Source organism: Dipteris shenzhenensis, chromosome 21 (genome assembly GCF_047967505.1).
Source record: "Dipteris shenzhenensis isolate YYH24624 ecotype China chromosome 21, Dip_SZ_1.0, whole genome shotgun sequence".
NCBI lineage: Eukaryota > Viridiplantae > Streptophyta > Polypodiopsida > Gleicheniales > Dipteridaceae > Dipteris > Dipteris shenzhenensis.
The window spans coordinates 51,151,197-51,168,563 of NC_141616.1; the positions used below are offsets into that span (position 1 = coordinate 51,151,197).

A 17,367-nucleotide genomic window follows, 5' to 3' on the forward strand; every position below is an offset into this window, starting at 1 on the left:
TGAATAATATTCATTTGGCCTCCCCCAACTTTATAAGAAATTGTTTTTAATGTATTTATGTCTATTACATTGTTTTTATTATTAATCTATTTTCTTATGTGTTGCTTGTGAAATATAATATGGAGTGGTCTCTCCATTATGCATCGTTTGTGCCTTTGTTAGTTTCATTTGAATTGTCGTTTGTCCATGTATGATCAGTTGTCGACCCATGAATTGTTGTCGGATTTTGTCTTACTTGTTGAAGTCTTTTCGAGCTCATGTGCTGTTGTAATTTTTTGTATGATGGAGATCATTCATCGTATGCAATGTTGAAGTCCCGAATAATGTATGTTTTCATGTTTCTTTCAATTTTTGCTAGCATGTTGTCTAGTATTTTTATTTTACTTGTGTCTGGCTTTTTGTATGTGTTAATGATTGATTTGTCCTCGTAATGTTTTGATTTGCAGATAGTTAGAAGGCATTGTGCTCCGTCTCCGTACATGTGTTGGGTAGTTTTTGCTGTGATTTCTTGCTTGTAGTATGTTGCTATACCTGTGCCTATAGTAATGGAAATGCATTTGAAGTTTGGGATGTCCATTATCTCCATTGACTTTAAGTGAGTTTCTTGGAGGCAAATGATATCTGCGCTTTGTAGGCTTGGACATGAGATGAGGTACGTTGCTATACCTGTGCCTGTAGTAATGGAAATGCATTTGAAGTTTGGGATGTCCACTATTTTCGTTGACTTTAAGTGAGTTTCTTGGAGGCAAATGATGTCTGCGCTTTGTAGGCTTGGACATGAGATGAGGTCTTTTGCATGACTTCTGGGGTTGATCGAGTGTTTACACTTTCTACGTTGAAATTTTTCGTTGTTATTTCAAATTGTTTTGGTATGTTCTCCATGTTGCTGTACTTTGTAGTCTTCTTATTTCCTAAAATACCATCTGATCAACTTTGATATTGTTTTTTTCTATCGATGCTAGCAAGTATAGATTTGAAGGAACCCGTATTCTAGATAATGCAATGTAAACCAACCATGGTTTTTTATTTTTGAAGGGTCAAATACTAGAGAATCCATTGAAATTCCTTGAGCTCAATCTATAGTTCTTGCTGATGTTGGTTGTATTGGAAATTGTTGTTTTCTGCATATAGTATTGAGGTGGTTTTTTCCTACTTGGAATTCTCTTGTGATCTATAGGATTGGTGTCCCAAACCAAGACTCATTTGTGAAGAAGGTGTGCACTGTGAGAATATCCAAGAGTCCTTTGTAGGACTTGCTTGGCACAAGTCGTCGCATAATACTACATCAACTCCTCTAAATGGTTCGAGGTGGTTGTGTTTAATTTCACTCATGTGCATATCTGCAGCGACGAAAGTGTTCAAAGCTGACCAACAAAACCTCATCTATGACGATGAGCTATACGACCTTATATAGGATGGAAAGTTCTTGTAGCCTCTTTTTTGTATATACCAGTAGCAACACTCTCGATGTGTCAACGTTTGTTGTCTCCCGATGGAAGTATGTGTGTTTTTCCTGTGCCCGCATTTTCGAACAAGAACAAATGGATTTTCTATTCACATCGAATCCTTTTTTTTAGCATTACATCGTCGACAATGAGCCTTTATTCTTTGTTAAGTTTTCTGTAGTTGTCGTAGAAAGCATCATTTGGCATAACTTGTATGTTGCACTGTGGAGTTTGCACTTTTGCGCTTGGTTATTATTTGTATTCATGTCAATGCCGATGTCGTATTTCTCTATTGTGTGTTTTTGCTGTGAACCAATGGTGGTTGTTGATGATGTGGACTGCATTCTTGTTTCGACCACATTGTACAATTCGTTGTTATTGAATTTCTCGAAGTTGGTTTGTATGTTCTCTCTTTCCACGTTGTATCGATCATGCCAAGTTGGATGCTCTTCTGTTAGCACGTGTTCGTTGCACTCAAGTGCGAATACAACAAGCACACCTCTCTGAAATGATTTTTTGGATCCTTTGCTCTATTGTAATTATTGAATCGAATGATTCTTTTTTTTTCTTTCTTCGTTTCTCTCCTTTCATGAATACATTTATTTCGCTTGCGAATTCTGCGAGGCAAAGGTTTCTAAGTTTCTCGCTTCTTTTAGCATATTTGTGTATGATGTCGTCGAAGAATATGTTTGTGTTTGTAGGGTCCATTTTCTCAAGTTCTTTCCTTCTTTTCAAAAAGAGTGTTTGTTTGGGTCTTGTGCTTGTGTTGATGTAGCAAAATTCTCGAGTGGTGATGTTTAAGGGTAGGGATAATGTTTGATATACTGCTTGTTGCAAGCTTATCTACTGTGTGTTCAATATTATGTTTCCTACTTTTCTTATGCGTTCTAATGTCGGGTCTCTTGTTTCAAATCTCTGCTTCAGAGCGGATTGTACTGTGTTGTTTGTTGCTTTGTTCCTTTTAGTAATATATGATGTGCAATATGACGCTGCTCCATGCTCAGAATGAATTGTATGTCTGTATTTGCTCCCCACAGATTCGATATTTTTGGATTGAAGTTATTCGTGCATATGTCGATTGGGTTTCTTCATAGTAAGATTGTTGGTTGTGACACATTGCTTCGTAGAGCTAGAATGTATTGCTCCTCTGTCATTCTTGTCTGTTCAAAGAATTGATCTGGTGAGACTTCCGCCATGCCTTGTGTGGATAGAATGTTACAAATGTGTTTGTAGTTGTCCTTGTGTTGTTTCACATTGGAACAATTCTCCAGAGGTGTCAATGCCATCGTTTTTTTCATGGATGGTCTAGGGAATCCAAATCTGCATGCTTTGCTTCTCTTCGTGCAGGTCTTGCGATGCCTGTGTGTTTGTATTTCACGATGTCTTTGGTCCAATTTCTTACTATCAATTGTAATGTATGTATCAATGAAAGATTCTATTTCATCGTTTGTTGCTTTACTGTAAAGTGGTGCATCATGTATCCATAGTAGTCCGTGGTCGCGTTGGCTTCCCCTATTTTGAAATTCCGTAACAAAGAAGTAATATTTCAAATTCCCCAGAATGTTGTTGTCCCATTGTAGAAAAGTTTTAATGCTTGGAATCTAATAGTACCAAGCCGTTGTTACCGGATCCGAGCATATCATGTGTTGAGAAACCATGCTCAACATCAGGTGATCATATGTGCATAGCACTAACCCAATAGAGTGCTATAAAGGAAATGTTAGATGCCCTAGCTCGAACCCTAAAAGGGTGTGTATATATTCTACATTTTCAACTAAATCTAGTGTACAGTTAGTCATTTGTGGGATGATTACTAGCTGTTCGCTCTCTCCTCATCTCCACTCTTCTCCTCTCCCCTCTTCATATTTTGTCATGGTATCAAAGCTCCCTTGCCTTCTATTGAGGCATTGCGATCCTTAAGAGATTGAGATTTCTCTTGAGTGATTGTGAGTTCTTTCTGTTCAAGTTGGTTGAGAGAATTTCCATCCATTGGTGAGGGAATTTCGTCCTTTCATTTAATGAGAAAGTTCCGTTCATCTTCTTTGAGAGATTGTGAGAAAGATAGGAAGAGTTCTTCATTCAAAGAGAAAGATATGCTTCATTGTGAGCGAGGTAAGGGAGATCTGATTCTGAGACAAAGATAAGCTTTAGACTTCTATTATTTGCGTGAGAGAAGATTACTTCTCGAGCCTCCATAGCTCTACAACCAAGCCTATAGCATTATGAATATTGACTTAGCCTTCTTCAACAACTTGTTTCGAAGACCTTCTAAGGTCGACTCAACCTGAGTCACAACCTCTTACTTATGAGCGTATCATGTGTTAAGAAACCATGCTCAACATCATGTGATCATATGTGCATAGCACTAACCCAATAGAGTGCTATAAAGGAAATGTTAGATGCCCTAACCCTAACCCTAAAAGGATGTGTATATATTCTAGTGTTCAGTTAGTCATTTGTGGTGTGATTACTAGTTGTTCCCTCTCTCCTCATCTCCACTCTTCTGCTCTCCCCTCTTCATATTTTGTCATGGTATCAAAGCTCCCTTGCCTTCTATTGAGGCATTGCAATCCTTGAGAGATTGAGATTTCTCTTGAGTGATCGTGAGTTCTTTCTGTTCAAGTTGGTTGAGAGAATTTCCATCCATTGGTGAGAGAATCTCGTCCTTTCATTTAATGAGAAAGTTTGGTTCATCTCCTTTGAGAGATTGTGAGAAAGATAGGAAGATATGCTTCATTGTGAGCAAGGTATGGGAGATCTGATTCTGAGAGAAAGATAGGCTTTAGACTTCTCCTCTTTGCGTGAGAGAAGATTACTTCCTAAGCCTCCATAGCTCTACAACCAAGCCTATAGCCTTGTGAATATCGACTCACCCTTCTTCAACAACTTGTTTCGAAGACCTTCTAAGGTCAGCTCAACCTGAGTCAAAACCTCTTACTTCTTGGGAGAGCAAACTCCTAGCTTCAAGCAAAGCAAACTCCTAGCTTCAAGCAAAGCCTCAAGGGACTCCATCATCCAGCAAGCGAACTCTTCATGACCTCTGAGCTTCTTCTCCAGCCAGAGCAACGAGAGCGCCTATCAAAAACAAGACGCAATAGCTCCAGCTGAGCAGATGACTCCATCTATAGCGCTTCTACAGCGCAGCAGCCTTGCACTATGAATCAACGACCTCCCGTAAGCTTCCTCCAAATGAAGCAGCTCGGACGGTTTGACAGCCTGGCCTCAACAGAGCTAGCTCCAGGCTACTACGCCTCCACGAGAGGCACCAACAGCTCCTATCCTCAACATCGAATGTCATAACCTTACAAGACGGCCAAAAATCAAAGGCTCTGTGCTCACAGCAAGGCGACCAACAACTGCCTCCACAAGCTCCTTCACGACAAGAAGAGTTTCCCCCGGCTCTAACAAATACACGAAGCTCACGACTCCCTCGACACAGCACCGCCCACAGCCACAGGCTCATAGCCCCTGCAATCCAAAGCTTTCACGACCCACGATAGCCCGGCTCGTCAACCACGAACGGCTACCTCCACAACAATCTGCTCTCTGAGAGGCTCTTCAGAAAGCTCTCGCCAAGCTCCACGCCTCCACGCCTCGTTCGACCGACTCCATACAGCAACAGAAGAACTACTCTCAACGCCTCCCTCACATTCTCTGCAAAATCCAAGGTCCTGACCCTAAGCCAAGTGGAAATGCCACGTGGCAGATAAGCTACTACCATGGTTCATAAACTTGACCTTAGGTTTGGTCAGTGATCAAAACTTAGCCACGTGGCACAACCTTATCTCCTTGCCACATCACTAGAGGTTCAACTGCCATGTCATCAAGGTGCTACCTCTACCTTATCTGCCACATCTCACTACCACATTTACAGACACGTGCCACATCATTAGTGACAACTCAACACTACCACATCACTTGCCTAGTAAGCAATGCCCAATCATCATGTCCACGTGGACTACCATGTCACCAATGAGACGTCAACAATCCAGTCAACAGTCAAATGCCATATCATCAGTGCCAAGTGGCACAACCCCTAGCTAAGCACTTCTACCTCCTGACAGGCACACACAATCCTTGCATATGCACATGGCTCCATCTCATCACTGTGCTTCACAGGAACACCCCTTGCTAGGCATAGTTTTCCCATTTGAACACAATTGCCACCTAATCATAGATTGCATGTCATGGAGACAGAGATACTTGGTACACCCACAAGGTTTTTGTACCCATCATCCCTAACACCTTTAACAAGCCTTAGAGGTGAGCATTGGTGTGTTGGACAATTTACATGATGAACAAGTCAAAGCATGGGAAAATGAATTATCCAATGAGATAATAAAGATCTCCATAGCTACTACTATCCATGGAGGGTTTTTTTAGTTACCTTGTATAGCACCCTAGTCATGCACATGCACATTACATAACTCACTTTGAAGATCCACCAATAAGTGGTAATCTAAGGTTGCACTTAGCCTATGAAGCCTACTGTTTTTACTGTGAAAACTCTTTTTCTTGTACTTGCTTACTTTGCTAGAGGGGTCATGGTACAATTTCACAAGGACCAATTAAACTGAACTAAACTTAATTATAATCTTATCCCAAAAGTTAAATCAATTCATTCATAATTGAGTTCTAATTAATATTAATTAGAATTAGGGCTTAATTGGACTTTTAGCTTTGATTAGCCTTTGTATTGGTATATGTTTTTGCTTTTGTGCTTCTAGCTTTCAGATTTCACAAGCCTAGTTTATGTTTGTTGTTTTCAAGCTCACTTTACCTTGTGAGAATTGTGATTCCACTCTTCGCTTGCACACTCTTGGCTATTGCTTGTTGCTCCTACCCACCTTCTGGCTTCATTTATTGTTTCCAAACTTATTGTAGATTAGCTACAAGAACTTTCCTACCTATTTGGAGCACCTAAAAAGCATGGCACTTAATAGTCTACCTTGGAATCGTCACTCTTGATGTTATCTACCATCTTCAATGAGCTAGATCCATTCTTCATATCACATCTCTTCCAAATCTTCCCTTCTATACTTGTCTTCATGTCTAAGCTATTTGCCTTGCCTATGTGACCCCACAATATTCTTTGAGAATCAACTTATTACTCTTATTATCTATGAGAACATTGGTTTCATAAAATGAGGTACCTTCATGGAAGGGGAGCTTGTAAAATTTGAAATAATTAGCACAGTCAAAATGTTTTAGAAAGATAAGTGAAGCTATCAATCCTGAGCACCAAGGCACTTACATCCTTAATTGCTGTGATGCAAATACTCACAATAAGGGGTGAAAAGATGGGCGGCTGTCAAAGAGAACGATAAACACCACCATTAACGTGTAACTCCATCAAAGGAAATAATAAAATAGCAACAAGATATTCACAATTTCCTATATACATAATCTGGATTGCATAAGAACTAGATTGATGTTTCCAATGACATTGTACAGCACAAGACAAAATATGACACAACACTCCCCATAGACTATCTAACATTCAATCAAAACTTGAGTACACTTCGCAAATATCTTCAAAGTATCTTCAGGATTGCCACATACAATAGTCTCCACTGCTAGATATCCCCTTATGCACTCTGTCCCCGAAGTAGTCTTGCAAGAGTGCCCAAATAGCATCGCTTGAATAGGATTTCAATAAAGATGTGGTGGTTTATCTTGGTGTCACCAAAAAGCCACTGTGCCCGAAGGCATCAATTCTGCCTCAGATTATATACACCTGCTTAAAGTAGGCACCTTGCACATCTGCCAGAGAATTGCAGATCACGAAAAGGTCAATATGGAAGAAGAACACAACCAAACAGTAGGAGTCAAGACAACCTAAGCATAACCTTGTGAAAAGGTTCCAAATGACTAACATGACTGGTTCTCTTTGTTTTGAACATCCCAGGCTGATATGACATGGTTGAAGATCCCAGAATCCATCCTCAATCCATATATATATCTAGATAAATCCAGGAAAATGCCAAAACTCATCCTCTAAAAACACAACAGAGTGCAGTTTCAATCTTATGAAAAATTACAAGGGTTGAAAATCATATTAGACTCCATCACACATACAAGGGACTAGCTACTATGACATCCCCATCAACATCATCAGCACCAAACCGTGGGTGTAGACCATGGTATAAGCATATGCTCTCATACATACAAACCCATAAACCCACACATACTTGAAGCATCCATTCATGCAAAGGTCTTCGTATACTGAGGTTAAGGGCAGAGTCGGCTGTACAAAGGCTAGCTCTAATCAAAAAGTAATCCACATTCTCTTCATTCAAGCTCCGAAAGCTTGCTAAGACTAAATGATTTCATTTGAGTCTCTCCTAACGAGTATCTAAGCAAAAAAATACTTAGACAATCTAGCTGATAGGTCAATACACCACTTAACATGACGAATTTATCGCAATATCAGCAAGCTGCAACATAGACGAAAACTTTACAAGGTGAGATTTGCATATTTGCTTATATGGCAGGAACGTATATCTTAATAAATCCAAGAACATCCCCAAAATCCGTCCTTCAATTCGTAGATGCTTATTCATGTGATCCCATTCCGAAAGCAAACCATACGGATTGTTACAACTAGTAACAATTGTTTCAAAGCCACCTTTATTTCTCATTGTTGCACCATATGTTGCTCGAAAGATGCAAAGATTTAGAAGATTTTATACAAAAAGCAGAGGGCAGTCAAAATTTTGATAGTATGCTAATCACAAAAGTTCACCTCTTCAAGCCTGGCCCAGAAGGTCTGATAGAGAGAAATCATGAAATGGAGGACCTGCACCAAGACAGCATTAGTGACATCATGTTCTACTTGAGTTGGCATTTCTAAATGGTCAGTATGTCAAATCGTACTAGTTACAAAGCACCATAAACTGAATTAAAGTTGGAAATTACCCTCTTTTTCTTGCAGTAAATAAAATGGTAAATGAGCAACTGCCTTTGTATTACCATCACACCACCGTACATTTCCAGGATGGTCACTGTACCCTACAGCTGGCCCAAGGATAGAAGAGCAGATGGCCTGTTCATGCATAAGTCCTAGGTAATCCCGTGCTCGCCTCCAAACCACTTTGTCTAAGAGCTGGTGGGATCTGGCAACCTGCAAAAAATGTTTGCACAACATTGAAGACACAAAACAACTCTGCACAATTATGCCCTTCTGCCAAGGTAAGTGCTTGATGACACCAGAATCTGCTAACCTTTGCCAAACAAACACGAGCCCTTGGACCCAGCTCTCTATGGAAAGTAGCAAGCTTTGTAATTGAAGTCACAACAACACAAAGCAGGCGAGCTTGAGAAGACCTCTCATATAGAGCCCCTCCAACTGATCGAAAGGAATCAAGCTGTCGCGCTGCTACACCTCTGTACCTCAAAGGAAGCCAGTAAGCAATCAACCACATGATATACGGTCTTACTCGTGGTAGAATATTTATGTATACACCTAGATGAATCCAAGAAAATTCCCAAACTCATCCTCTAAAAACACAACATAGTGTAGTTTCAATCTCACAATAGTCACTCATAAGATTGAAAACCATAAACTCCATCACACATAGCAGGGACTAGCTACTATGACATCCCCACTGACGTCATCAGCACCAAACTCATCCTTTAAAAACACAACAGTACGACTGCTTGTGAAGACGATACAATTTCAAAATTGGTTCCAATGTTGCAGATCTGAGATTTGGAGTATGTGAATTGAGAAGAACCCAATTGGAAAACTTTCAGCTTATATAAATTTCTATTACCAATATGAAAGAAACCCCAAGACATTAACCGATCTGAAGACAAGCAAAGAAGGGCATTCAAAACAGAACAAAGATACCCTACAAAGCCACATAAACCTTAACATCTCATCAGCTGGCTTTCTTTCTTTTTTAAAGAGCTGGCTACTATCTAGGTTTTGAGGGACTCCAAAGTATCTTTTATTCACATAGAATCACCTTGATGAGAGATTTTCATAGAGAAGTAGCTCAAGGCACTCGAACAACTCCCTGGCTGTATCTTTATATGATAGGCCACCACCTCCATGCTCACCAACTGCCCAACACAGCTGGAGTGCTAGCTCAGCCTATAACAAGAAACCTGTGCTTTAGTAGAGCAAGTTAATTAATGGTGATAGTTTGAACAGCTGAGAGCAGTCATCCCCATTAAAAATACCAGTGTCTCTAAAGGATATTTTCGGATCTCATTGCAATAAGCTCCAAAGCAACTGCATCAATAAAAAAGAAGACTAAAATTCATACCTTTGCAGGGCTGCTGTAGGGTTGCCCAACTTTGTCTATGATTGGTTTCTAAACACACAAAAATATACACAGTTTTATTGTTGTCTAAAAGCTGGAATGTGCCAGAGCATTGAATTCTCATTTTCAATCAATTGCATAAGATCTGGGTATTAGTTGAAAACTTGTTACAAGATCAAAGTTCCATGCCTAAGTGGAAGACAGCCACCTTCAGAATTGAAATAAGATGTGGTGATCTTTGAAATGCTGCGAGCATGAACTCCAGGCAGCGCTTTTGAGCCTAGAGCATGCAAAACTCATGGTTGAATAAATATTTAGATAATCAACCTGAGCATACTAGTCAGGAACTCTGTTTGAGGAATGTTTTCATTTTTAATAAAAATTTTTAAACTTCAACTTAGAAAAGGATATATACCTCTGCACAGAAACTCCCGTCTGGAAACATGGCATCAACCCGAAGGAACAGGATGGGCAACAAAGCACATAATAATGCTGACACAAAGCCAAAAGACAAAGGGCAAGTCATATGCAGCAGGTTGTTTTACATCATCAACCTTGCTATGGCAAACAACTGCAATATAAAAATCTTCCAGCATTTTGACCTACTCCTAGCTTGAACACTTGACTCACAAAAAGTGCTGTTAGTAAAGCAAAGGAAGCATGCATACCCACAATCACTCCAAAGCAATAAAGATGCTTTTAAGACACATGTCAAAATATGAAGACATCATACAGAAACCTTGATACTAGACTACATCATACACAAACCTCAATACTAGACTGACTGAAATGCAGCAAGGAGGGTGGCTTCACATGAGTCACTAAAAATAATTGTTTGCAGAACAAATTCAAAAGGAAAAAGGAACACACACACTTTTTTGGGTAGGGTGAAATCCATGTACGTTTATATTATAAAAAGAAGTCCCCAAAGAGGAGACATGCAATAACAATATCAGAAGATTTCATTGTAAGACAAGGGAAAAGAGTAATCTATCTGACGAACAGACAGGGAATAACCTCACACACACACACCCAAAAAAAAAAAGAAGAGGAAAAGGGGAGAAAGAAAGTGCAAATATCAGGTGAAAGCTCAATATATACAAATGTGACCCTCCAGGCCCAATGCTCTGCTGATGATATCTCCCTGCTACCTCAGTCCCCTCCTCTGTCTCCCCTACCTCTCATGCAGTGCATTCTTCTCCCCTTCATTCCCCATGCCTTACCAAACTCTTTACCCACTATTGCGAGACTTTCTCCACCTCCGCCTCAGCCGCCAATTCCTCCCCTCCTTTACGCATACATGTCTTGACGAACTAGAGCGAGGGTACTGATCTTCGAAGGAGGTCATTGTCATGTGCATGGATTGGTATCTGACATGTACTGGGTACACAAGACTAGCTCAGGTAGCCTGGGGAGGCTTAGAGCTAGGCAGGCTTGATTCTCGGGTTGAGTGGCAAGGGTACGAACCAGTTAGAGGTCTTCGGTATTTTTGGCGCATTGGCCCGAGTCTATATAAGGGGCCCAGGGGTTCAGTTCTCACAAAGCCAATGGGAGCAAGTCTCATTCCCAGGTGCTAAGTTTGATCCTGGATTGAGTCGCGGATGCGCGCCTGCATCATAGCGCAGCCCAAGGCCCAACAGCAGATCCCAGGCTTCACAGCACCACCTGGTAGTATGGGACACCAGGCTGGTTAGGATCTGGTTGGGAGTTCGTGCCAGTAGCTCAGCTCGCGGCTCGGAGGGTACATCTCTTGATTCGGGATCGCATCTCGTAGATGTCAGGGTTGGGTGGTGAGCAGCCTGCTCGGATTCCTCACATTGGTGTGTTCTTGTGTTTGCTTGCAGATCAGAGGTTTCAGGGGCCGTGTCAGTAGTGCACCTTTGGCGACATGTAGGCATGACCCTAGGACGCAAGAGGAGCACATGACCACTCTACACTCGGCCATCAAGGAAACTTCCAAGTGGGTTTATGTGTTGAAACGAGAGCTAGCAAAGGCAACCGTTTTAGCCACCCTACTTGAGCAATGGCAGAAAACCAATAAGGCTTGCAACATCAAGTACAAGGGATCCCCCACACCCCCTCCGTCATCACAAATGCCACCACTTTGTAACCTCCATCTTGGGGGTACAGGAGCATGGGACTGAGGGAGTCTAAAGCATAGGGCGCAACTGGTCAGTCCCTAATCCATATGCTTCGAGGACACCCACACCCGACTAGCGGCCCTACCTTGTGGATTCGGATCATGGGTGCACCTCAGTGAGACCTTTGCTACATCCATCATAATTCACCAGGGACCTCTGATAGGGAGGTGAGACATTGCCTTATCCTAGATTTCTCGAGCCATGGGAAGTTGTTCTTCTTGAGGACATCAATGCTAGGACTGCAAACTGATAGACATTGATCTAGATGAGGCATGCATATCCAGTGAGTCGAGACTCCCCAAATAGATGAACCCCAGTATCTCATATAGGCACTCTTTCATGGATTTGGACAAGATACATGACCTGATTATCTACAATGCTCATGACAGATGGTCTTAAATCACAGACTTCTCCATCTCCCCGCCAATACATATTCTTCTTGTGCTGTCCACCTCTCACCCTACACCAAGCACATCCCCTCACACACACATCACCTATCAAGAGATCCACTTCGATCACAAGCTAGCCACTACCTACGTTGCTCGCTTTATTACTTGCTTGCTCATATTAATGGCATCCCCATACTAGTAGATAGAATGACTTGATGAAGATTGAGACATCAGCCTTGGTAGTGGATGCCTGCTTTGGTTGGCTCCATCCCTAAGAATTTTTATTATGCGCAAAACTTAAGAAGAAGATGTGCTCCTGCGAGCTTCCCCCTCCCCTTCCGTACCTCTACCTCCCTTAGCCCCTCCTCCTCGCCTCGACCTCTCCCGCCCCTACCTCTCCGCCCTCACCTCCCCTCACCCGCCGTTGCCGTCGCGCCCTCCCTCGCAACCCCCGCCTCACCTCCGCCTCAACCCTGCCCTCCGACCTCACCCCCCCCTCGCACCTCCGCTCACCCCCTCGCACCTCCGCCTCACCCCCCCCCTCACCGCTGCCTCTTCGCCCTCACCCCTCACACCCCGCCTCACCCCCGACTCACTCCGCCCCCCCCCGCTACGCTCACCCTCTCGCCGCTCCGCCCCCTCCCCCCCTCGCCCTTCCACTCCACCCCGCCCCGCCACCACTCCGCTCACCCCCGCCTCCCGTTTTGCCCCCCCCACCCCTTGCCTTACTGCCCCCGCCCCCTCCCGCCTCTCCGCCCTTCCACTCCACCCCCGCCTTCCCTTCCCGCCCTCCGCCCCCGCCCCCCCCGCCCCTTCGCTCCACCCCGCCCCTTCCCCCCGCCCCCCGTCCGTCCTCCCGCCCCACTCCGCCTCTCCCCCGCTTCCGTTCCCGCCTCCCCACCTCACCCGCTCTCCGCCCCCACTCCTCCACCCCGCGCCACCTCCGCTTCCTGCCCTCCCATCCCGCTTCCTCCGCCCTCCATCCTCCCCGCCACACCCAGGCTCCACCCTCCCGCATCTATCCCCCCCCTTTTTTTGGGTGGCAGCCTCTTCCTCATCGGAAGCCTCGTAGTTTGTCTTGGCGGCATGGCGGCTCCTTGCCCGGAACCGGAGGCCCAGTCGGACCCTCCCTCTCCAAATGCCTACCGCGTCATCCTGACAAAGCAACAATCATCTCGGGTTCAGGAGGTTGCCAATGACTTTGCCCTTGCCTCTGTTTATGGCAGGGTCATTGGACATTCCCCCTCCAGATCAGCCATCAGGGACTGGCTCCAGTCCACTCTCATGCTAGAGGACGGCCATATTGAAGAGGTGGCCCTTATGGGAAGGGGCATCTTCTGGCTCAAACTCTCCAATGCGAAAGCTGCGAGCAACCTGATTGCTGGCTCCCCCACGTCAGTGGATGGAAAGATTATCATGATAGTCCCCTGGTACCGTGGATTCAGTGCAGCGGATTTTGATGCTCGGTTCCGTATACCTCGCCATCTAGTGACGCTAGTTTTTCCAGCTCTTGCTGCTGAGCTGCGGCCGATTGTCAGGGACCTGGGCTTCCACTTTGGCTGGGTTATGCACGATACTTTCGCCGATGTGGTGACTACGGCAGGAGCCCCCCGAGTCCGTGTGGCTGTGGCGGATCCTGCGACTCTCCCGGCAGTGATCGAGATCGTGACAGATGCCGGCAGCATCACCCAGAGCATGGTAGTCACCGGACAGCCAGGACAGTGTCTGAGGTGTCACGGCTTTGGGCACCTGGCGGCTGTTTGTCCACGCTTCGCCAGCTCTTCTCGGCCTCCCCCGCCCCCTCCCTCTCCGCCCCCTCCCTCTCCGCCCCCTCCGGGCAGCCACGCCAGGCGGAGCAGAGGCAGCCGGAGTCCGGACCAGAGTTAGCTGGCAGTTGGACTGAGGTTAGAAGGAAAAGAGGAAAGAACAAGAAGATTTCTGATAAAGGCAAGGAGGCAGAGGTTACCCAACCTGCAGCAGCACCTCAGAGACCTGACAGGCAGCCGCCCCAGGGACCTGGGAGAGCATCTTCTTCGACGGTAGTCCGCCCTCCACAGCCTCAGGTCCCCCTCTCTTCCACTCCCCAGCCTCTTTCCACTCAGCCCCAACCCATCCCCCAGCTGCACCCCATATCTCCCGACCCGCAGCTTCAGCCCCCTCCTCGTCCTCCTCAGTCTCCTCCCCCTCCTTCTCAGCCCCAGTTCCAGATGCATCCCCATCCCCATCCCTCCCCCCCCCCGCCTCTTTCAGCTCTCCCGCAGAGCTTGCTGCACCGACGGTTCCTCAGCCGAGGGCAGCCCCCGCTCCCCCTCCTCCTCCTCCGCTAGTCGCCCCTGAGGAGTCTGAGTTGCCTTTTCCCCAACCTCCTCCCCCTCCCCCTCCGCTGGCAGGACACCCTGAGTCTACACCACCGCCGGAGCAGGCTTCTCTGCCCGCTAGCCCCTCAGTGGCAGACTCTGACGGGCCTCAGCTTCAGGAGAGAGAGAGCTCCCCCGCGACTTTTACAGATCTGGCCCCTGGGACTACTTGGATGTGGCCGACCTCGGGACCTTCCCTGCTTGCCTCGACATCAGTATCTTCCTGCTCCGCAAAGGGGCGGATGGGAAGATAGCCGCCTTGGCCCCTAGGGATGGCCCCAGCTTTGCTTTCACGTTCCTTAGCGACGGCACCGAGACCTGGACAGACGACTCGGTTTGGGAGGCTCTCAGGGAGCAGACGCATGCTCAGGTTTGCTCCTAGATAGGCCCGTCCGGTGGGCAGCTTCTCGAGACTCAGTGGTCCGAGGGTGACGTGCGCCTGCGGTGGCGTTGCGCCGCCAAACGCTTCAGACTGATTGTGATCCTCAGGCCCCCCCTCTCTTGGCCCCTCCCCCAAGATGTCAGAGCCTGGACTCCTCAGAAACTCCGTGCCTTCTATGGGATGTCCACCTCAGAGATCTCGAGCTAGCTCGGTGTTGAAGGACAGGCAGGACGACCCCGCTTCCCGTCCAAACCTTCCCATAAGCGTCAGCGCCTCCACTCCGAAATGTCAGCTTCTTCTTTGACTTCGACCGCGAGCAGACAGTTGTTCGCAGCCTCCCAGTCCTCACCATGAGCCTACACCTCGTATCCTGGAATGTGAACGGGTTTCACTCTTCTGGCACCCGTGGTCCTAGGAAGCTCATTTTGAGACAGGAACTTCAGCCAGCAGTGATTGGTCGTTTGGATGTACTTCTGCTCCAGGAGCACAAGCTTTCTGCGGCTCACTCCCGTAGATGCGGGAAGATTCTCCCTGGACGCTCTCACACTTATTGGGAGCCCTCGATCGGCACACTGGGGAGGAGTGGTGGTGTCTGTACTTCCGTGGGCGAGCAGCTAGCCGAGGGAGTTTTCGGTCATGGCACGTTGATACCAGGCCGCGCCCTTTGGGTAGGCCTGGAACTGGAGGGCTCCAGAGTTGGAATCCTCAACATTTATGCTCCCACAGATCTCCGTTGCAGAGCCACCTTCTGGAGGACACTTACAGGGATTCTCCCAGACATGGATTCCTGGATTGTTGGAGGTGACTTCAACAATCTGGAGACCTTGGAGGACCAGCAGGGCAGAGGACCGGAGTTTACAGGTATGTCTCAGGCAGAGCAGTCCGCTTGGGACTCTTTTATCTTTGCGACAGGAGGTAGGGACAATTGGCGAGACCCGTCCTTCTGGCGTTGGCACGGGAGCTTGGACTTCTCGTGGGGCTTCCGCAGGGAAGGAGGCAGACTCCTGGAGAGGCTGGATAGATTTTATGTTAGTGATTGGGCCATCATCAGAGGCGGTCAGGCGGGTATAGTTCCAGGGACGACACTTTCCGACCATGCGCCTGTGCTCTTATCATTAGACTCGACAGCTCAAGCCCTTCCCCCCCGCTCATGCTGGATTTCCGACTCCATTTTCTCGAGGGAGGACGTGCGCAGCAGTATATGCAGTCTTTGGGACAGAGACTGGGGCGAGTGCATGGATCTGGTTGATTCGGTGGCGCATGCTTTGCAGGAGTCCAGCCAGATCTGCCAGCTCGCAGCCCTACAGGTTCGACAGGAATGGTGGGGTAGAGAGAGAGCTCTTCGGAGGGACCTCGCCTCCATTCAGCGACTCCAGCAGGCATCCCCGGGCTCGGAGGAGCTTCGGATCCAGGCCCTTCGAGCCAGAGCCCTTCTTGAGGAGACACTCCAGCGTCGCTTAGAGTTTTCCTATCACGCCTCTCTCTCCTTCTGGGGCTCGGAAGGGTGACCGGATGTGCAGGGAGTTCTTCAGGACGCATGGCCAGAGAGCTGCAGGTGATCAGCTTCGGAGTCTCAGGACAGCGGAGGGACACATCGTTACGGATCCGGGAGAGGTCTTGGGGTTGGCCACCGACTTCTACAGGACCCTTTTCCAGCAGGAGCCGCTTGCCCCTCGTACTCGACGTTCCCGTGAGGAGGTGTGGAGGCACACTCCATCCCTGGTCCAGCCTAGCATGCAGGCGACGTTGGCACCGTTCACCACGGATGAGATGCTGGAGGCCTTGATGGCCATCGATGGGCAGAAATGCCCAGGTGAGGATGGGCTATCCCGGGCATTCTTCACCTCCTTCTGGGACCAGATCCATCAGCCCCTCCTGGCAGCTCTTCAGAGGATTTTCAGCAGCAGTTATATGCCAGAGAGCCTCTCCTCGGGACTGATTTGCCTCATCCCGAAGGGAGGAGATAGACAGGAGATCCGTCAGTGGCGCCCGATCACTCTCCTTACCACTGCCTACAAAATCCTCGCCAAGATGATCAGCGCCAGAGTTCGGCCTCTACTCCCAGACCTCATTCATGACACTCAGACAGGCTTTGTCCAGGATCGCAGTATCCTAGATAATGTCTTCACCTTTTCAGAGGCGGCGGAGTGGGCTCAGCACAGCGGATCACACCTTGCCATCCTACTTCTCGACTTTGAGAAGGCCTACGATCGAGTGGACTGGTCCTTTCTGGAGTGGACTCTGGAGCGGCTAGGTTTCCCAACAGGTTGGATTCAGGGTATTTCAGCTTTGTACAGGACAGCTTCTAGCAGAGTCATCATTGGCGGCAGGATGGGTGAGCGTTTTAGCTTGGAGAGATCAGTGCGTCAGGGCTGCCCCCTTG

The 17,367-nt window shown here is 46.7% G+C and overlaps 1 protein-coding gene across 1 annotated transcript in view; it reads right to left on the minus strand.

Annotated features, from left to right (window-relative positions):
- Positions 1 to 7,495: 7,495 nt before the first annotated feature.
- The window catches only part of LOC147889030 (AP-5 complex subunit zeta-1), a 57,592-nt gene continuing 47,720 nt past the window's right edge, over positions 7,496 to 17,367 (minus strand). Inside the window, exons 10-16 of the mRNA XM_087392809.1 lie at positions 10,131 to 10,207; positions 9,924 to 9,995; positions 9,719 to 9,766; positions 9,416 to 9,543; positions 8,669 to 8,831; positions 8,364 to 8,568; positions 7,496 to 8,244 (exon numbers count right to left, since the gene is read on the minus strand). Coding sequence (XP_087248935.1) covers positions 8,195 to 8,244; positions 8,364 to 8,568; positions 8,669 to 8,831; positions 9,416 to 9,543; positions 9,719 to 9,766; positions 9,924 to 9,995; positions 10,131 to 10,207 — 743 coding nt within the window. The 3' untranslated portion in view covers positions 7,496 to 8,194. The remainder of the gene's footprint in view (positions 8,245 to 8,363; positions 8,569 to 8,668; positions 8,832 to 9,415; positions 9,544 to 9,718; positions 9,767 to 9,923; positions 9,996 to 10,130; positions 10,208 to 17,367) is intronic.